Source organism: Hoplias malabaricus, chromosome 5 (assembly GCF_029633855.1).
Source record: "Hoplias malabaricus isolate fHopMal1 chromosome 5, fHopMal1.hap1, whole genome shotgun sequence".
Lineage (NCBI taxonomy): Eukaryota > Metazoa > Chordata > Actinopteri > Characiformes > Erythrinidae > Hoplias > Hoplias malabaricus.
The window spans coordinates 7,849,985-7,872,638 of record NC_089804.1 but is presented as its reverse complement, the minus strand read 5'-3'; the positions used below and the strand labels follow the sequence as shown (position 1 = coordinate 7,872,638).

Sequence of the window (22,654 nt, the reverse complement as noted above, 5' to 3'; positions counted from 1 at the left end):
ATGTGTGTGTGCGTGTGTGTGTCTGTGTTGCCCTGTGAAGGACTGGCGCCCCCTCCAGGGTGTATTCCCGCCTTGCACCCAATGATTCCAGGTAGGCTCTGGACCCACCGCGACCCTGACTTGGATAAGCGGTTACAGACAATGAATGAATACAGAAATAAATTAACTATTTCAAAATGTTATTACAATACACAGTAGTTTTTTTGGATTTTATTTATTTATTATTATTTTTATGTGGACTTTTAATTTGCTTATGAGATCAATACTTACGGCCAAATGAAAGGGAAACAATAAAATGTTCGATACAGGGATATCCTAGGACTAAGGCTGGAAGGCACTGCAGTCGTCATTGTAGTACAAAATATATACACAAAAAAATACGTAAAAAATAATAAAAAGGTCCGAAGCAGTGCCTTTAGACAGTCTTGTGCGCCTGACTCTTGGAGTTGGCGCGCTTTGCCTAGGAAAGAATAGCAGTGAGTTACTTATTACTCCTGATGACTGAACACGAGCACCCCCTGTAGCCTGCATTACCACTGAGGGAAGAAACATCTCTTCACGTGCTCAGTTTGAGCTCACGAGACACATCTGCAATTGGATGCATGCAGCTGTCAGACTGTATTTTAAAGAAATTAAATGAAAAAAATAAATAGTCAAATATATTTTTAAAAATGGTTGCATATTTTAAAGCACCATGAGTACCATTGGCTGCGGTCAAGAAGTGATATACATTGTTAGGTGTGGGTTTTAAAATAAGTATTATACAGGACCTAGCGCCATGATTTCAGGCAGGTTCATTATTTAAAATATATTTACAATAACTGCAGCCATTTAAAGTAACAGCAGGTATTTAAAGTTACAGGAGTTTACATAAAAAATTCGTCACTCGCTTTTGTCGCCATCAGACCCCATGTCTGTAATGCGCCTAATGAGAGAGAGAGAGAGAGAGAGAGAGAGAGAGAGAGAGAGAGAGAGAGAGAGAGAGAGAGATACATAGCTGGACAGAGAGTGATAGAGTATGTGAGAGAGAAAACTGAAGAAAGCGTGGGTGAGAGATAGAGATCGAGAGTTAGAGAGAGAGAGAGAGAGAGAGAGAGAGAGAGAGAGAGAGAGAGAGAGAGAGAAAGAGATGTCGGCTGGAGATGTAAGTGGCGACTGAAGATTCGCAACAAGAAGCAAATCCCCCTCGCGCACCTCCCCCTCTCCTTGAGAGAGAGAGAGAGAGAGTAGGTGAGGGAAAGAAAGAAGGAAAGATATAAAGAAAGAAAGCTTCTGCAGTTCTCGAGACGTATACAGTAACGTGAGTCGTTTTCCCGTCATGGAACACAGCCTGGTGCAATGTGCGCGAGACACGGAATGATATCCAACACTTAACCCTTACGTTCATTCTTCATCATTATCATAAACGCCTTCATCGTAAAGGAGAGGAGCGCGTGGACTTTGCGTTTCTTCGCGAGCCGGGGTACGTAACTGCAGTGTCATATGAGCTTCCAATTGTTATTGTTTTAATCTGAGTTGATAGCGTTAGTGACGGCGCTAACGGTCGCGCTCGTGCAGAACTGCAGCTACTACATCTGGCTTCCTAACACTGTTTACATTGTGTTTACTGTACGAGTACTGCCTTTACTGTGGGGAAACGTCCCTACAGCGTGTTTGAAGTGACTGTCTCTTCAGGAAACCTGACAATGAAAGGGTTTAACCACCTGGCCGGTGTAGACTTAAATGTTTAACGTGATTATATATTTGTGTGTGTGTATTTCTTCAGTGAAAAGGGCAGCGACTCTAATGGAGTTCTTTAACGATTCGATGGACTTAGTTGACCCGGGCCGGCTGTATAACGACTCGGTGTTCTATGGGAACCAGACGGACCTCTTCCCCCGCAGCGTCCGCATCACCATCTCAGTGGTCTACATGCTCGTGTGCGTGGTTGGACTGGTGGGCAACTGCTTGGTCATGTATGTCATCATCAGGTAAGCTTAACACACCTGCTATGTTAACCAGCGCTACGGAACACAGTCCGGGATACATTTTCTTTGAAAGCAAAGGGATAAAATGATAAAGAATGAGACACATTGTTCCACAAGTGTGTAACAGGGAGACTAATGAAAAAAAAAAAATTCCCCAAGTGTGTAATGTGGAGTCCTTTAAGAAAGGCCTTGTGTTGTGTAACAGCACAGGCGTTCAGCTCAATAGTTGGGCTCTAAGCTAATGTTTGGTTCTAGCAAACAATGTTGGGTGTATCCTTTTCAATTAGCTTTTATTTACTTATGAAGAAAGGAAAGAGACCCAGAAGGTATTTGTCTTAACTTTGTTCTGGCTCATCCCAGTTTGTATTAAGAAAGGGAATATTATTTACCGTGTGCTCTGTTCATACTGTTCATCTGTTATTGAACTATTTATTTTAGGTTTGCTAATGTTTACTTTTTCAAAATTCATGTCAAGTAAGGTATTATTAAGAAGGATAATGTTATAGTGAAGGGGAAGGATATATTATGTTTCTATTATTTTCATTTTGGAACTATTAAACAATTTATTTTCAGTCTTGGATACCACCCTCAATACACTATCATCTATTTCTTCAACTAAAAATGGAGCTGCCTTTTTCTACCTTTTTTCTGACACACCCACAATGGATGATACTTCCATCAGTTTAGCTCAATGTAGTTTTACACCCACCATGTTTTTTCCTCAAGTTCTTTGAATTATTATTATATTTTTTTTTTAATACACCAATTTGTGGTGTGTGTTTGTGTCTACATCTAACTTTGTTTGTTCTATGTTTATGCATTGTCTCCTTTGTCAAAGACCTTTGACTCATCTCGGATTCAGCTGATTTTAATAAACTGATTTTTGGCATGCATAGAAAAACAAACAAACATTTTTTGGACTGCATTTATTTTTCTTTTTTAAGGTTCTCTCGCTCTCTCTCTCTCTTTTCATCACTCTGTCTCTCTTCAACAATTTTGGTAGCATTCCACAAGCAGCACTTTAGGCCAACTAAATGATTCTCTTATTTCCCTCCACTTAAATCAATTTCAGAAACCTATTTCATCTCCTGCTGTCATGCTTTTTTGAAATGTTTCTTATACAAACATTGGCACCAGTGGACATGTGCATATATCTGTGTAATATCATTTGTATGATTTTAAATAGCTCTGCCATTTTCTATTCACAGACTCCAGCTGCTGTATTTTTTTGGCTGAGAGCTCTTTGCCACTGAAGGCAGAGTACACAGAGTGCATCAGATACATTGTATGCCCTTTTGTGGCTATTTTTCTCTTTCAGTCACTTTTTTTTATATACCCACATTATTCTCTTTCCCATGGTTCATTTTTCATTGCTATTATCTGGGGTGAAGTCCTCTCATTCTGGTCTTTCATACTGTTAAAGATTCTCAGGGTGTGCAACAGTCTTATCAGTAATTGGGTAGACTCTGTTGTAGTTGGTTTGGTAAAATTTCACACAGTGTTTTTAGTTGATAATGATAAATGGCTTCTACAGAATCATTTAGTGGTTAATTCCAACAGGCATAATCTATCAAAAGATGCATGAATGACCTTTTGCCAACTGTGATATTGACATGTCATACAGTGATTTGAAAAGGTTTGTACATCCTTGGAAGAATATATATATATAATACCAAATGTGCCAAAACCTTTGCACAGGCAATGCATGCATTTTTCTTCAACAAAACCATCAAAATGAATAGTTTAGGGTGTCCAAACTTTGCTATCATTTTTCTATCATTGGGTTGTGGCACCAATGACATAGAAACTAACTCGGCGTAAACTTGGCGTAAACTCATCAATCACTTTATTGTCAAGTTTCTCACAGTCATTCATGCATTTATCTTTTTAGCCAGTTGTGTAGCACAGAATCATGCAGACATGTGCATATGGTCTCAGTGATTTTGTGGCATGATTCTTGGTGTCTTGGTGTCAGGCTGGTTTGAGCATAACTGCTGATTATTAACTACTGAACATTCTCTGGAGGTTACTCATAATGCTACAATAAAGAAAAAACATCCATTAGGCAGCAGTTCTGACCAGACTGGTTTGAGCTGACATAAAGTCTACATTAGTTTCTTTAATTCAGATTTTGTGTAGAGCAGAAAAGCTCACAGTGCACATCACATTTTGAACCTTGTGTCAGGTGGGCTTCAACAACAAGACAACAAGAGGTTCTACTTCTCTCAACTAAGAACATAAATCTGAGCTCTGTAGTAGGCACAGGGTCACAAAACCTCACAGTTGAAGACTGGAACAATTTAGCCTGGTCTAACGGTTCTGAAGCATGATTTCTGCTGGAGCACACATATGTTAGGGTCAGAATTTGGTACCAACAGCCAGAATTCATGGACATAACCTTCACTGTGTCAACTGCCCAGGCTGGTGGGTGTGGTGTACTGGAGAATATTATCATCCATTGAAGGCCTGTTAATACAAGTCAATAATTACTTGGTTGATAAAGACTTTATGGGTATTTTTGTTGACTGTGTCCATCCTTTCATTGCCACAGATTACTCGTCTTCTAAATCCTACTTCTAATAATAATAATGTACCATGTAAAAAAGCAAACGTTATCTCAGTCTGGTTTCATGGACATGCCAACGAGTTTTTAGGTGGAACAGAGTAGAACCCCTTTGGGATGTGGTAGAACAGGAGATAAACACTCATTCATTCATTGTCTGAAACCCTTATCCAGTTCAGGGTCGTGGTGGGTCCAGAGCCTTCCTGGAATCATTGGACGCAAGGCAGGGACACACCCTGGAGCGTGCAATACACACACGTACAGATTCACTCACACACTCACAACTATCGTCAATCCTACCAACGTGTATTTTTGGACTGGGAGAAAACCAGAGCACCTGGAGGAAACACACGCGGACACGGGGAGAACACACCAAACTCCACATGGTCAGTTACCCGGAGCAGGAATCGAGCCCACAACCTCCAGGTCTACCTGCTGCGCCACCATGTCACCCAGGAGATAAACAGTGTGAAAAAATCAGCAGGAATTGCATGGTGGTTAACGTGGTCCAGCATGACAAAGGAATGTTTGCAACATTGTTTTGAATTTGTGCCGTGAAGGACTGGGGCTATTTTGTGAGCAAAGAGAAGTCATACCCAAAATTATTGGATACAAGGCTGGAACATACCATGGACAGGGCACCAATCCCTCTGTTGTAATTCATTTACTGAATGTAACATAGTGTTAATCAGTAGAAAAATGTGCCTTGTGCACAATTTATATTACATTCTGTCTTAAAACGCTTAACTCAGCATACGCATTGTCGAATATGAAACTTTGCATTAATACATTAATACAAAATGCCATTTTTATGTATGTTCCCTCTAGAAAATGTTTACATAGTTTCAGTTAGAAAATCAACAGATTGTTTACTTTGACCATCGGAGTTAAAGAAGAAATTATATCACTTTTCCCACAAGTTAACACTGTTCCCTGGGTCTTAATGAAATGTCTGTGACCTGCTTTGGTCAAAATACCACAAGGATGAAACAACTCAGCACTATACTCCCCCTGTCTTAACAGCCCTCTTCAGAATGACCAGTTTCAGCACCTGTTCATTTAAAGAAGAAAGAGTCAGAGCTGACTTAGGGTGTACTCACACTAGGCAATCCATATCCTGCTGGGGTACGTTTGATGCCCAAATCCAGTTTGTTTGAGTAGCGCGAATGGTCCTTGGTTCAGTTTGACACAAGTACTCAACGTGAATGTGATCTTAGCACTCTGATACTCACTGGTGCTGTGTAAAAGCACCTTAAATCAAAGTAATACAACAGTCTGACCATGTAAGTGTGTTTCGGCTGTGTGCAGTGTGAGCACAGGCCAGTGGGGGAAATAGGGGGGCAACCAGGCCCAGTGTGGGTCCACCCTTAAACGCAAGGGGCAAGGAGTGAACCTCTGGATTTTAGTCTTTTACTCTTGGTTCTTTTTCTTCTCTGTATACAATTTCAACTCTTGCCCCTAACTTGTGTTTATTGATAGTCAGAAAACATGTTATTTCTTACTGATTCAAGGAATAAGGTTTAAAAGACCTTTGCCCCCCAGTGGTGTTCGGAATCTCTAATAGGCGTCTTGCCTGTGACGTAGATGGTGGACAACTCTAGAAGTTGCACTTAATTTAATGCAAAATGACGAAAAGGTGTGTTGTGTTTGGCTGCAATAATTCAATGTACAGTGGGACATCTGTGCAGAAATGGCCCAAAGATCCCAAAATATCCAGAAAATGGACTAAATTTGTCAACTTTAAACGGGCACTTTGGAAAGGACCATCCGCTCACTCCGTTATCTGTAGCTCATTTCACTGGCGCTTTTCCAACAATATGGGCATGTAAGGAAACCAACGAAAGTTGTCCAAGAGCCTCTGTAACATGGAGGTAAACAGGGTAAGGACACTCACTTCGCCTGTTTTAGTTGGTGTTAGTTAACGTTAGCTTGACTCGCTAAACTCGGTGGCTCAGATTATACTCGGCTACGTAGCTGCATTACAGAGGTTTATAGTGTCAGATGAATTCGAGTTTGACTTCGATCACATTTACAAGAATAACAGTACCTCTAAATTTGAGTTTAGCTTATTGCTAGGCTATTGTCATGAATAATGTTGGTTATTTAGCTAGATACTGTCATAACAGTCAGTCATAATGGTGTTTTACCGCAGCGTTGTTCAGCTGTTGTCCACCAGTGACGTCACACGGTTGTGTTCAAGAATTTCCGTAGCGAGCTCAGGTTTTTCCGTCAATTTAATAAAATTGTCAGTTTTAAAGCAAATTAAACATGCTATTTTCATTTTAATTCATACTTATATATGTCAGTAACTAAAATAATGTGAAATATTATTAAGGTCCATTAAGTGGTGCTTAGCCTTTAAAACAAATTTATCCTGATAACTTTTCAGCCAGACTGATGTACAAAGTTCAGTTGTATTACCATCATAATATGACTGTGACAAACAAAAAATGTGAGCTACAAAAGCTTTCATTTGACCCCAAAAAGTGTCATATTGCCACCCAATGGCAAAATGCCATCATACAGCTCATGTATGATACACATCATGTATGTATTGATGGTAAATATCAATTTAACCTCAAACTTACAGCACATCTACAGCTCTGGAGTGCCTACCTAACCACAAACTGTGAAATTACTGTGCTTGTGTCAGTAAACATGAGATAAAATGTGGTGTTCTGATTTTGTGCTACATCTTATGTAGGTAAAAGAGACTCCCTCTCCAATAATAAATTTAAATCACAGCGCTGGATCCACATTTATGTTGGAGCACAAAGAAATAAGACGAGTGAGGAAATATAAGAATAATGGTGCATTTTATTTATTTTTACCCTGTCCCTTGATTTCAAGCATCATCTTGCCCCTTGAAACTGGGGAACAGGGTGTAGTTTTTAAAATCTTCCCCTAAAAAAAACGGGACAACCCCTCAAGCACCTGATATGTCATGAGAACACAAATTAAAAAAGAACAGCGCCTCAGTACCAGGACACTAGTGGTGCTCTGTAGGTAGCTCTGCCAGTCTGCAGTATTATCAAAGGAGTGCTGCTGGACTTTTGTTAAATTAAAGGCCTCATAAGCCTTCAGCTTACACTTTTATGTTTATAAGTAAGCATTCAACAATCATATATTACCACTTATTCCTGTCTCTTCTGTAATGCATAGCTGAATTCAGCTTCTTATTTGGCAGCTGTTTTACGTTCCAGTTCCAATATAATACAATATTGTTGTATCCTCAGGCATTAGAATGTAATTGCTTCACCATTTAAGGCAGAATGGGAACTACCAAGACATCAGTATACTATTCAGCAATGTTTTATACTTGTTGTGAAATAAAGGGTCATAATATTAAACCTATTTTAAAATAAGATAATGTCATTTGTGGCATTTATAAAACTCTCTGTTTCAATAGCTATATTACCTTAAAACTTTACTTAACCCCTCAAAGAATTGGAGGAAATATGTCTATCCCAAGGAAAAATTTGAGGGATAGGTCTAGTTAGGAACTCAAATTCCACTGTATTTATTTGTTTGACCCTTTCATATAGCTGTGCTCAGCCTTTAAGCACATTGTTAAAATAATAGTGGTCCAAAGAAGTGCGTTCATTCATTCACTTGTTTTGTGGAACAGATTTATCCTGTTAAGTGTCTTACTACTCTGATTCATTGGGCGCAAGACTTGAGGAAGACACCCAGGGAAGGGGGCTTTTGGTTCTCTTAAATCTTTGTAAAGGAAAGTTTTCCAATGAAAGAGACAGATGCTATTCTGTGGCATACTTCCAAAGTTTTGTCATTTTTATTTTTAAGAGTTTCATAAGTCTATATGAGGTTGGACACACATCCACTGGCCATGGTCAGATCTATAACTGAAGTCATGAACTCTCCATCTGGCTGGTGTTTGTCTGTCCTGCTCCAGTGATGATTAACTGAGTCACTGTGCAGTTAACAGTGAGTTATCAGTGACTAATCACTCAGCCGTCCACGCTAACTGCTCATACTCGGTTCTTTGGTCTCCCTCCCTTCCAGGCCCACTCTCCATCTGTCTGCCTGGTTGGAGGCTGCTAACTTTTACAGTCTTCCTGTTTCTTGAGGTCATGATTATGCCCACAGAGGCACTGCATCATTTGCTTAGCTTCATTTAATGAGCATTCTCTCTCTCTCTCTCTCTCTCTCTCTCTCTCTCTCTCTCTCTCTCTCTCTGTGTACCTTTCTTTTTAATTTTTTTTATTAAGTCAGCATTGTCATTTATTTACTTGTTGAGGTCCAGGAAAACACAAGACAGGCTTAGTTTTACAGAAAACTTTAATCACAACAGCTTTTCAATATTTAGCATGTCTTTACTTCAGCTGCTATATTTCTCCCCATTGTTTAGCTTAAAAAATTGTAGTGTTTTCATCTGCACATTATCAGCCATTACTGCACATCTCAAATGTTCCGTTTCAGGGTTTTCCTACCCCACTTATTTGCTTTGACTTTCTCCTTCCTTTTGCATCAAAGTCAAAGTCTGCTTTATTGTCAATACTACAATATGTACAAGACATGCAGAGAATTGCAATTGCAATACTCTCAGACCCATGGTGCAGTAATAAACATTAAATATAAAATAATGTTTAGACACTAATAACATATATATATATATATATATATATATTTGTTATTATTAGTGTCTAAACATTATTTTATATTTAATGTTTATTACTGCACCATGGGTCTGAGAGTATTGCAATATATACATACATACATATATATATATATATATATATATATATATATATATATATCTTTTAACACTCTTATCAGAATTATCTCTGTATAAGGTAGCTGTGGTGTGATTTTTGGCTGAAGTCCAAAGGCATATATTGCACAAAATATCACATTTCTTACCATGATGCACTGTTTAAAGCTAGAATATATTTAGAATGTTGTGTTTTCTATAGTAGGTGTAAATGAAATGTCTGTATGTGTACATCTTTGCAGTTGGTAAAAAAGTGTTCACTGTCTTTTGACATATATTGTGCTACAATCCCAATTCTAAGATGGGATGCTGTTGGCACTGTAAATAAATAAATATAAAATAAATTTAAATAAATATTTATAAATATAAAAGACGTGCAAATCATTTAAACTCTATATTTATTTTTAACTACTAAAATAACAATTCTGTTAAAAGTTGAAACTATCAAACTGAAAAATTAAAGTTTGTGGCTTTTTAAATTTTAAATTTAATGCTACTAACACTTCCCAAAAATGTTTAAAACAATCAAAAATAGGACCAGCCTCTGCCTAACATCATGTTCAGCAACAATTTAAAGGAACATTACATAATGTTTTACCTTCAAAATCAGTGTGCTGCTTGACTGACTGCTCCAGACTCAGCACTGCAGAAACTACAATATGAAACTTTTGGAGGAGGGTAGAAAATGCTACTGCTCTCCCGATGGAGAACAGCATTGAAAACATATACACAATGAGCAGCTGTGTGTCACTTGTACGCAGCAAGTGGATAAAACTGTTATGGTTTGTAAACACTGTGCCACCAGAGCCAGAGCACAGCTGCGCATCTGAAGCAATATCACTCTGGTGTTTGGAGTTTGTGGTGTGACCGAGGAGAGCACGGCTCTATCTGTGTGAGGCGAGGGAGTCTCATATAGACAAGGCAAAGAAAAAGAAATGAAGATATTGTTCCACTCAGCCGCTAGTTCACAAACAGACCAACTCACTAACACATATGAAGGAGGAAGCACAAGGTACTGTAGCAACTGCCACAGGCTTAGTGGGGCCTGAGGCCTAACTGGGACTCTGGGAACATTCTATGTTTACCTGGCTCTGCCCCTTTCACAGTTCATTGTACTGTTTGGGAATATGAATACAAAAAGCACCCTGATAGCTTGGGTTGTCACTACATGTAAATGTGATGGTGAATAAGGTTCCTTCAGTCCTCATCAAGGGGTTATGCCCATTCAATTCACGCTAATGTACTTTCAACTACACTAAAATTACTGTATTTGTCTCCTATTTTTTTTCTGTTTTGGTGAATGTAACCAATTTGTAACCATGATCCAATTTGAACCATGAGTTCTGTATTCTGTTACAGTACTAGACATGTTATAGACTACAGACTGAAACACAAATGTCACTGAACCAACCCAGACCTAGGCTATTTGTGCCTCGAGGGGAGTGGCCTATATCTTACATGGCATGTGCCCTAGTTTCTGTTGGATGGGGATATTAGAAATTGCATACAAAATCAGAATGCTGTAGATATAAACTAGACTTCCCCTCACTGTGGGAAAAGCCTATTTTTTCCCCTGTCTGCCTCAAGTAAGTTGAGCATTTGTATCTGGAGACATTGTGGAGACATTTGTATCATGGAGTCATTTATTCATTCATTCATTGTCTGTAAGCGCTTGCAGTTCACGGTTGCCGTGGGTCTGGATCCTACCCATGTGCAAGGGTGAAAGGTGAGAACACACCCTGGAGATGGTGCCAGTTTTTTGCAGGGAGATGCATACTCACCCATTCATTCACCAATGGATTCAAGGTTAGATGCTGTATGAGGTTTGGGTTTTTTGTGGGGTAGCATGCTTAGGGAGATTCCTGGTGATAGCATGATTGTAAGGTCTGAAGAATCAAAGCACTGTACATACTAATGGCCTATTGTGGGATCCCTATGCTTCTACCTCCTCTCACTCTTTCAGTTAATAGGCTGGTGTTCAAGAGAATTTTGGCAAGCCTCATTGGAATAGGCCACTCTACTCATCCACTCAGCTGAAGCTCTGTCAGATCAATACATGGAGCTGTAACAAATTCATCTTCTCTCGCTTTTTGCAGTGAGCCCATTACATTCTGCAGAGTAGTAGAATGTCCAGCAGCTTGTCAGTATTAGTAAGAAGGCTCTTTCCCTGGCATGAGGATTTGTAACTTCTGTAGCTGTAACCTGAACATGTCTGCTTTTGTTTTGTTGCAAAAACCTCATTGGGACAAATAGTAGAGGGACAAGACTATTCTAGAGGTTTTGGTGAGTGTGTGTGCACTACTTCTTCTGTTACTGTTAGCCAGCAATTACTAATTGTCTACTAAATGCTACATTTCCAGCTGCTTATTCCCAGCGAATCCTTCACAGGGCAACACACACTCACACATTCACACCTCTGGACACTTTTGACTCACAAATCCACCTACCAGTGTGTGATTTTGGACCGTAGGAGGAATCCGGAGCACCCGGAGGAAACCCTCACAGACACGGGGAGAACACATCTCACAGTCACCTGGAGCAGGACTTGAACCTACAACCTCCAGGTCCACAACCACCGTGCCGCCCTAGAAATCACTAGAGATCAATTTTTCCATTACTTTCATGATATTTATTGCGTTCACACTTTATCTGCATTATAGCGTTCAATCTTTTTGGGAGACTTGCTGTCCATCCTTAAGAGAAATCTTAAGAGGATGTCTTTTCCACACCTCCAATTTTTTTTTCACAGTCCAAGCAACACTTCGAGTGACTTTGAGGTCAGGACACTTGAGAGGTGAACATCAGTAGCCTCTTTATTTGATTTATAAAATGGCTTATTCTTATTCTTAGACAGCACCACATTCTTACAGACCCGTAGCATTCTCTTTGTAAAACAATCAGAAGAAATTTGCATCCACTTACATCCAGTTCACTTACATTACTTAATAGATGTGTTTCATCAATTTTGACTGAGTTACTGTTCGAACACTCTTACATCTTGCTCACATTCTTCTGCTCAGAATATGACCTACATTACATAATGTTCTTTTACATGTTGCTTATAATTGCCGTTTCCTCTAGAGAGGTCTCTAATTTCCCAAAAGTAACATAGTGCAACTTTAAGTACCTTTTATATGATCACGGCCTATTTTCTATCTCTTATTTTTCAAACTCTTTCTCTTTCCATATGAGATATGACAAACTGAATAACAGTTATTTAATAGCCAGAGTATTTTTGTCCTTATAAGAGCCTCTGTTTTCTTCATACTTTGTTATTGTTGGCACCTGTGAGCATGGGCTTCAACCTCTGCCCAGTTTGATTGAACAAGTATTTTGTTCTTTAACCGAGTGCCGAGAAAATATAATCTGGAATCAACCTCTGCAACCATTAATGAATGGTTGCATTTTTAATGACATGCTGTTAAAATTTTTCTTTCATGTTAACTGGATATAAAGTATAGTTTTAGACTGTGTTAATAATGTATATTCTACATGTCCAAATGTTGGTAGGCACCTTTTAGAATTGGGAATTTAAGTGCTTTTAGATGCAACCTTGGTGGGCTCAGACATTCAGCTGTGCACATTCAGGTTCCGTAGAAATTTAAGAGGACAAGATGGAATAAAGCTGCTGCAAATTTTGAATTTGGGGCAGCACGGTGGCGCAGCAGGTAGTGTCGCAGTCACACAGCTCCAGGGACCTGGAGGTTGTGGGTTCGATTCCCGCTCCGGGTGACTGTCTGTGAGGAGTTGGTGTGTTCTCCCCGTGTCCTTGTGGGTTTCCTCCGGGTGCTCCGGTTTCCTCCCACAGTCCAAAAACACACGTTGGTAGGTGGCTTGGCGACTCAAAAGTGTCCGTAGGTATGTGTCTGTGTTACCCTGTGAAGGACTGGTGCCCCCTACAGGGTGTATTCCCGCCTTGCGCCCAATGATTCCAGGTAGGCTCTGGACCCACCTCGACCCTGAATTAGATAAGCGCTTACAGATAATGAATGAAATTTTGAATTTGGCTGTGGAGCATTAGAACTGCGTTCTCTGGAGAGTTGGCGCTTCATCCAATACTGTTATTAGTACCTGACCTCAATAGATTTGGACTCTTTGCCCACAAATCTTTGCCAAATAGTGCATGGTTGGACATACTTTGTGTTTGTTTATACAGTATGTCTTGCCGTATTGATATTATAAAGGAAGACTGAAAGTACTCAGTTTCTATGGCATTCAATAAATATGGATGTGTTTACCATAATATAAGCATGTAATTAATTGGTTGTGCTAGTAATATGGCTGGATTACAGTGGATATATTCAGTACCCATCAAAAGTTTGGACACCTTTTCTCATTACTCATTGGTGGATTAGGGCTGTTCACTGCATAGAACTGTGTGCCAGCCCCTACCTCTGCACAACCAAAGTTATGGTCTCAGACACATTAAGAAGGCGAGCAGTTCTACAAATGAACTCTTGACGAGGCCACAGCTGTTCACTGAAAACCATTCCAGGTGACGACCTCATGAAACTAATCAAGAGAACGCAGAGAGTGTGCAAAGTTGTCATCAAAGCAAAGGGGGGGGGGGGCTACTACTGAAGAATCTAAAGTATAAAACATTCTGGTTTGTTTAACATTATTTTGTTTACTGCATAATTCCATATGTGTTCCTTCATAATTTTAATGTCTTCCATATTCATTTACAATGTAGAAAATAATAAAAACAAAGAGAAAATGTCCCAACTTTTGACTGGTACTGTACATTCACGATATGTGGAAAATGGCCCAAAACAAAGCACACCCTTCCTAAGTGGGTTTGTCCAAACCTTTGATGGGTGCTCTATATAGGCATATTAGAATGTGAAACAGGATGAGAGCCTACAATTGATCATTGCTAGCTATTATACATTATTAGGACTTCATAAGACTGTATTGAAAATGATTCCTTTGAGACTGGTAATAAAAAAGTTGTGATTCTGCACATGGGGAAAATAAAAAATGGTTACAGCATAGGTTATAAATTCACTGTACGACAGAATTATTTTCTGTTCCCTTGAATTGTTTGTCGCTTCAGTAACCACATGGACAAAGGTAGTGTGTGACAAAATACTTGAGCTTTCTATTAGAAATAGAATATCAATATACAATTGTGTATTATTCTACATTTGTTGTATATTTTAACATTCTGTTGAGGTTTCATTTACTTCACGTTTTAGAATTTGGTATATTATTGGGTTGCAAATGCTGTCTGATATATTTCTAAAAACATTTGTTGTTACAAGGCCTTCAGTTGCAGTAAATGTTTCACTTAACACACGCTTTTCCCATCGCACACAGGTAATATGTGTGTACAAGCATGATTCGTAAACAGATTCCCTAACTGAAAGACAGCTCCATGTGTGAATATAGGGCAGTTTTCAGTAAACAATTCATGAACAATAATTGATTAAATCATTGGTTCCATAGGCGCAACATTGGGGAAGGAATAATGCCTTCTCATTAGAGATTACATTGTACCTGTCTGAGCTTTGAGCGTTTTTTCCTTTTGCACAAAGAAGACTCACAAAAGTTTGTTCAAGAACTGCAGTCAATAAAGACAATTATTTTAATAGAGGCTTATTTTGCGCCATTTGTAAAGCATTGTTCAGCACTAATCAATAGAACTCCAACTACCTCCATAAATTATTTTGTCCTTGACATTATTGTACAAAATGACATTTGGCCATAAACCTCTAGCTCACATGGTTGTTTACAAGATTGACATACAGTCAGGACATAGGAAAAATCAATATAAAATAAGGGGAAGTGAGAGGATGGATTAGATCCACATGCTGTGAAAATAACGTTTTATATATATATATATATATATATATATATATATATATTTTTTTTTTTTTTTTTTTTTTTTTCCTTGCTCACCTTTAGAAATTAATATCCAGTCTGATAAACCTCGAACAATTTCATATATTTATATATTCTCTGGGTGCTCCGGCGTCCTCCCACAGTCAAAAAACACACGTTGGTAGGTGGATTGGCGAAAAGTATCCATAGGTGTGAGTGTGTTTCGCACTGGACTAGGGCGGCAACAACTAATCGATTAAGTCGATTAAAATCGAGTGTTAAAATAGTTGTCAACTAATGTAATAATCGATTAGTTGGGTCTAAGTTATTATACACATAGGTACAGTTGCTACACGTGACGAACTCTGGAAGAAGGGTTTAAAAAATGGCGGAGGCGGTCACAGCAGAGGATAATGTTAGCACAAGCAGAGAGAAAAATGTACGACCCAAGTCATCAAAAGTATTGGAACACTTTACATTAACGCCTTCAAGGAACAGCGTTAGGTGCAAAATGTGCACAGCTGATCTCGCATGGCACGGCAGCACAACATCACTGCATGAACATCTGAAAATGAAGCCTGTTGGAGCTATGTGAGAAAGAGATGAAGTATAGTAAGTTAATTCTACTTTTTCTCTCACTCAATGTTACTAGAGCCTGCTAGAGTAGTTAAACAACATTTGTTTTCTTGATATTACACTCGCGTTAAGCGAACAAGCCTTAGCTTCCCCCCGAGTTTTCTCTTCCACCTTAAATGTGTCAGCTCGACCAGCAGTTCCAAAACAAACTGTAGTTTTAGTCAAGCGACGTTTTAATTTTAGCGATGTTAGTTTTTCTCTCACTCAGTGTCACTAGAGTCTGCTAGAGTAGTTCAACAAGATGTCTCATTTTTAGTTATTTTATATCACTCTTGTATTTAGCGAGTTTTCCGTTCCACATTAAATATGGCGGCAGTTACATTCAGAGTTAAAAAAAAATCAATCCAAAATGTTTTAAAATAATACATTTAAAGCCTTTTTCAAGGTCTTTTCTGACTGGCATTGCGTGTTAGTGTTTGAGTATCACAGCCAAGTGTATATTACATTATAAGTGTATATTACATTACATCAGTGGCGGATGCTGGTCTTTCAAGGAGGGGAAGCTCAATTTCGGCCTACATCATTAAATGTGTCGGGTTATTTATACGTAAATTCTCCCCTTCGTTATTTTTAAGAAAATGATCTGTGACCCTGTCGTACCAACAAGACGTCTTTTCCAGGGACTTGACTAGTGTCCTCTCAATGGCCAGCAGAGCTAGGCTGCTTAAACGACCTTGGCCCATGTGAAGTGTGTCCGCCTGTGCTCCCACGGATCTCTACACCAAAGGATCGCTGATTCGCTCATTTTGCTGTCAATCAAAAAGGGATTCAGCCTCAGACAGATCATCCAATCATCATGCAGAAGCTGAGCGTCCGGGCCAGCCGAGGCCAGCCCACTGCCCCATAGACCCCCAGAGACGCTGAGCATCCGATGGGCGGGACAAAGCCCAGCATTTATCCAATGACTCGTCTCGTTTCGCTGCACTTCGCTGCTTCGCTATTGAACTCTGTTGACGCTCAGCGTCCTCACTGTTTAAAACACTGTTAAACTGCGGGAATGATTGAGAGGAAAGCCGCGTCTTTACCAGTGATAAGAAGCTGATTCTGAACAAAAGTTGAGCACGTTGTAGTGAATATTTATTCAATGACATGTACACACAACAGTATATATTTGATCACTTATATTTTGACATTTTAGGGGAAGCTGAGCTTCCCTTGCAGTCTTGGAGCAATCGCCACTGCATTACATACACTGTTAAATATTGATGCAAATAAAATTAATGTAACGGTTGGGTTAATTCTTCCTGTAAATACTAATTTTTAATAACGGTAGGTTGTGTGTTCCTTATACAATTACAACATTATTTCTCTACAAACTTAAATATCTTAACCATATCTGATCATGTGTTCAATGAAATTTCCTTTTATTCTCAGCACATGGCAGCATCACCCAATATCCATTTATGTAATTTCAAGTTGCCTGCATTGTTGTCCAACTAATTGTTAGATTAGTAGTTATTAACTTAAAAAAGATGTATGTTCATATCTACACTTTCTCTGTCACCTCAGATAAAAACAGCCCAGCATTGCAGACTGTGTTTTGAAGAAGATCTGCACACTACAGCAAGCAGCTGTTTTCACAGATTGTATCCTGAATATGCTAGTAACAGACAGGAAACCAAATTTGGCTTGTCTTCCTTTTTATCCGGTTAATAATCGATTAATAGAAAAAAATAATCGACAGATTAATCGATTAACAAAATAATCATTAGTTGCAGCCCTACACTGGACCCACCCCAACCTCAAACTAGATAAGCACTTACAGTTAATGAATAAACATAGTTCAACTTAAAGATGTCTAAAATAGCTGGGAATCACATTTCATGGCTACACTTCATCTAAAGTCCTCCTGAGCTACTTAATAATTCAGGTTCATTCTTTTGTATGATACTATAGCAATACCACCCTTTTGTGTGCCGTTGTCCTGTTTTGATATGCTGCTAATCTGCAACAACCACTGGTTATTTGATTGGTCAGATTTTATCCAATAAAGAAAACATTTTTGGTTCTTGTGACTGGGCTGCAGTGAGCAGGCTGCTGCTCAGCTATTGATACAAGATTAAAAGGAATGATTTCTGTTGTGGCGTGGGTGGTGCTGCAGCCACTTGTTATGCTGCCCAGCTTTGATCATAGCCTTGGCCCCTGTATAGGTCGCTGATCCGTTGTTCTGTTCATCGGTTTGTTCCCTCCTTTGTCCGAGCATCTGCCGTTGGGCTGCCTGTTACGTCACAGTAGGAGGTGGCTGCTAAAGGATGACTGTGTGATATTTAGTGGGAAAAGACCAGTAGTTTGGGACTGGAGGGCACTAATGGATTTATATGAATTAAATTAAATGTCATAATTCTCTCTCTGTGGTAGGATGTGCATTTTGAATTCCGTTTAATCAAATTATATATTTGATTATTCATGAGTTAATGGGGAAAAAATCCTTTTCACAACCTTTGAATGGATCACAAACAGAGCCTGGTGAACTTGTGCTAGCAGCAAAGCACTGATTTTTCTGTTGCTGCCGTAACAGCTTCTATTCTTCTGAGAAGGCTTACACTGAATGTTTGACTATTCCTATAAGGATTTGATGTCATTCCCATACAGGATCACTAGTGAGGTCAGATACTGATGTTGAACAATCAGTCTAGTCCACATTCATTTGGGTATACTCTGTATTACTGTATCTGCTGCTTAATAGATGCACAGAGTTAATAGTGGGTAATAGTTTTTAGAACATACATATTTTAAATGTACAGGATAGTTCAGTAGTTCAGTTAAGTAGTTATTGGTAAAATAAGGACACTGCTATATGGAATAAAATACTCTTGGAAGTATATATTTCTTCTTTGCAGTGAGGGAAACCTACTTTTCTCTGGAGTGCCTGACAGTGTCCAAATACATTCCTGAGTGCTCGATCAGCAGAGCTGTCAGCGTGTGAACGAATGCAGTTGTTGGGGAGCTTTGGGGATGACAGTCATAAAGTATAAATATTGGATGGTGGCCTTTAGAAAATGGTTTTGCAATAGCAGCCGTCACTAATGGTTAGAAATACTGTACTTCTACTCCCCTATCATCAGCCTGTAGTAGATATGTAAGCCAAAGCCAGGTTTTAACAGAATGAAGAGGGAATTATACTGGAGGGTGAGGCAGAACATACCGTGTATTGTACTTTTCCTGGAAACTTTTACAAAGAACACAAACATCTGTCATAAGCAAGGCCTGTGTCAATCCCATGAAAAAATATGAGTGGACATAATAAGCCATACCCTAGATTTTGTCAGTTCATCAGCCCAAATAAGTTGGAACAAGGGCATGTTTACCACTGTGTTCCATCGCCTTTTCTTTTAACAACACACTCTACATGTTTGGCAACGGTAGAGAGCAGTTGCTCCAGTTTTGAAAGTTAAATGTTTTCACATTCTTGTTTGTTATACTGTAGTGTTACCATAATGCAACAATTGCTTTCTGAGTATTACAGTTCTGGACTAGTTAAGCATCCTGAGTCTTTACTAAGGAGCCATGCTGTTGTAATCCTTGCAGAATATGGATCTAACTTGTCTTACTGAAATAAGCAAGAGTCACATGTTGCTCCAACACCTGTATATTTCATTCAGCATTAACAGTGTCTTTACAGATGTGCCAGTAAGATGTCACCCATGCCATGTGCACAAATGTTTTTTACATATCTTCCAAAAAGGACATTTTATAAAATGAAAAATCCTTCTTAATTTTCAGCGGAGATCAATGTAAAAATATTTTATTCCAAGTAATTTTGGAGCATGTTGATTGGTTCATTCAACATGAAAGTTACACACAATCTTTAGGACAGCTGCTGGGTTCAAACATTGTAGTCAAAAGGGGAGATACATGCTTTTAATTGGACTACCACAATATATTCAGACAAGGTCTTACTGAAGTGTTAAAATATAAGTTCATAAAATTTTAAAAGCACTTGTAAGAGATTTGCTGTGTTAGGTGGCATTTTTTGCCTCAAGGTCCCTGGGAATGTAATTAGCCAAATTCGCAGTGAGAGCATGTCTGGCTCCCTAAGCCCACCACATTTTTCCACAAAGCACATAATTGGCTACTGGGGGCCAGACTCACATGCATGAGGCTTCTCTCAAGCTCCACTGAAAAGAAAGGATGAGAAAATGAATATGTTTTGTTCACCTGCTGAGGTGCCAATGGTGGTGGCAGGACCATCTCCTGTCTCACACATTAAACTTTGATAGCATTTTATGCCAAAGCATGTTCCAGTTTTCTGAGGTGTTGGGGTTTTTATCTTTTAAGAATATTTTTTTATTTTTTTGAACAAATTAAATCGACTGAGGCCTAATTAAACAAAAGTTCAGAATATATCTTCACATATGTTGGAGGCAGCAAAAAATGGATTAAAAAAAAACACTAAACAGCACTACGTGGTTGAAAAATAGCCCTTTGGAAACCTGGAAGAATCCTAGATTTTCTGGTTAAAACATAACAAATAACAAATTATGAGCTTATTAATAATTTCTTTATGAATGAAAACTTGCATAACTTTTAATACTATGGTAATATGAAGATATCTTTGGAAAATTTAGTCATATTAATTTTAGCAGTACCACATAGTATTACACAGTGGAGCTACTGACTCACCCAACACTTTACAGTACACATCTGAAATTATTTTTATAGGACCGCATAGTGGGGTTTGATGATGGCTCGGTATTTAAAGTGCCAATAGAAGGCAGATTTGCAAATTTATGAAGAATTTTTCCTGGAGATGAGTATGGTGCATCTGTTTGGGCCGTAAATGACAACCGCTATGAGAGTTCATAGTGCTGCTGCTGCTCTCCCCAGCACATCCCCAACCATTTGCTCTAATGAAGCCTCAGATGGCAGTTTATGGGGGTTTCAGATTTATTTCTGCAACGGTAATTTCCCCATGCCATTCGCAGTCCCAGTTCGCAGACCTGGATTCTTTTTTTTTCCTTTTGTTCATGTGTGTGTGTGTTGTGTGTGTGTGGATCCCATGCAAATAGTGTACTGTATTGACCAGCAGCATTGAGGCAACCTGACACAATTGCTTTAATACTCTTGGCAGCTAATGAATCACTCAGCCTTCCTGCCAACATATGAAGGCAGAGAGTAACAAGAGAAGTTTAAAATTATGTAAACATCCTCTTGCTGTGTCCATGTTTGCAAATCAGTCATTTATTAGTGCCAGACTGGGGCAATTGAATTTCCTCCATTGTTGTTATGTGTTTATTTTATATGAGTGTATATTATATATTTTTGTTTTATTTTATTTTATTTTTTTTGGTTAGGCAGTTTTACTGTATGTGCTGCCGGTGGGCAGTTTGTGTGCAGATGCTGTCTGACTTCTACAGACCATCTTAGTTGACACCTGGCAGAAAACTGTCCCTGCCTAGGCCTAAAATACCTCTTTGGAAGATATTTATATATATATAAAGCCAGAGACATTGTGAGATGTTCAGGTACATTTCATGTTATAAAATAGATATATGGAAAATAGTAAAAAAAAAAATATTCAGAATATTGTCACTGTGAAATTTATACGTTCACAATTACTAGCACTGAGGCTCAAATGTCTATGCCCTTCACAATAGCCAGAGTTTGTGTTTGGAACTATATTGTGCTGTCACATCACTCTATCCTCATTGGCCCTATGGTCAGGAGATTGAAGCTTGCGCCACAGCAGTGTCACAGCACTTCATGACTGTAGTTTCAAAAAAGATAAATTGGCCTCACATTGTAATAGGTTGATGATAGAAAGGTTGATGCAAACATGGCATAAGAAATACACATACAGGGAAATCTCAGGGCTGTTGTTAACTCTCAGAGTTGTTAGTGGAAGCTTTTATCAGCCTCAATTTGAATATACAGGTGCTGGTCATAAAATTAGAATGTCATGAAAAAGTTGATTTATAGTAATTCCATTCAAAAAGTGAAGCTTGTATATTATACTCATTTATTACACACAGACTGATATATTTCAACATTTTGTTTCTTTTAATTTGATGAGTATAACTGACAACTGATGAAAACCCCAAATTCAGTATCTCAGAAAATTAGAATATTGTGAAAAGGTTCAATATTGAAGACACCTGGTGCCCCACTCTAACCAGCTAATTAACACAGCTCAAAACACCTGCAAAGGCTTTAAATGTTCTCTCAGTCTAGTTCTGTAGGCTACACAACCATGGTGAAGACTGCTGACTTGACAGTTGTCCAAAGAGGACCACTGACACCTTATACATGCAGGGCAAGAAACAAAAGGTCATTGTAAAGAAGCTGGCTATTCACAGAGTGTCCAAGCACATTAATAGAGAGCCGAAGGGAAGGAAAAGATGTGGTAGAAAAAAAGTGTACAAGCAATAGGGATAACCACACCCTGGAGACATTCAAAAATGTGTCGCATTCCTTGTGTCAAGCCACTCTTGAACAAACGACAGCCTCAGAAGCGAATCACTTCCAAAAAAGACTTTGTTCTCTGATGAAAGTAAAGTTTGCATTTTCTTTGGAAATCAAGGTCCCAGAGTCCGGAGGAAGAGAGGAGAGGCACAGAATCCACGTTGCTTGAGGTTCAGTGTAAAGTTTCCACAGTCGGTGATGGTATGGGGTGCCATGTCATCTGCTGGTGTTCGTCCACAGTGTTTTATGAGGTCCAAGGTCAACGCAACCGCCTACTAGGAAGTTTTAGAGTTCTTCATGCTTCCTGCTGCTGACCAACTTTATGGAGATGCAGATTTCATTTTCCAACAGGACTTGGCACCTGCACACAGTGCCAAAGCTACCAGTACCTGGTTTAAAAGACCATGGTATGCCTGTTCTTAATTGACCAGCAAACTCACCTGACCTTAAACCCATAGAAAATCTTTGAACAGAATTACTTAAATAAATCAACTTTTTCATCATATTCTATTTTTATGACCAGCACATGTA

At 38.9% G+C, this 22,654-nt stretch overlaps 1 protein-coding gene across 1 annotated transcript in view; it reads left to right on the top strand.

Moving 5' to 3' along the window:
* The first annotated feature begins 1,142 nt into the window (after positions 1–1,142).
* oprl1 (opiate receptor-like 1) overlaps positions 1,143–22,654 on the top strand; it is a 48,667-nt gene continuing 27,155 nt past the window's right edge. Inside the window, exons 1-2 of the mRNA XM_066671462.1 lie at positions 1,143–1,462; positions 1,766–1,970. Coding sequence (XP_066527559.1) covers positions 1,786–1,970 — 185 coding nt within the window. The 5' untranslated portion in view covers positions 1,143–1,462; positions 1,766–1,785. The remainder of the gene's footprint in view (positions 1,463–1,765; positions 1,971–22,654) is intronic.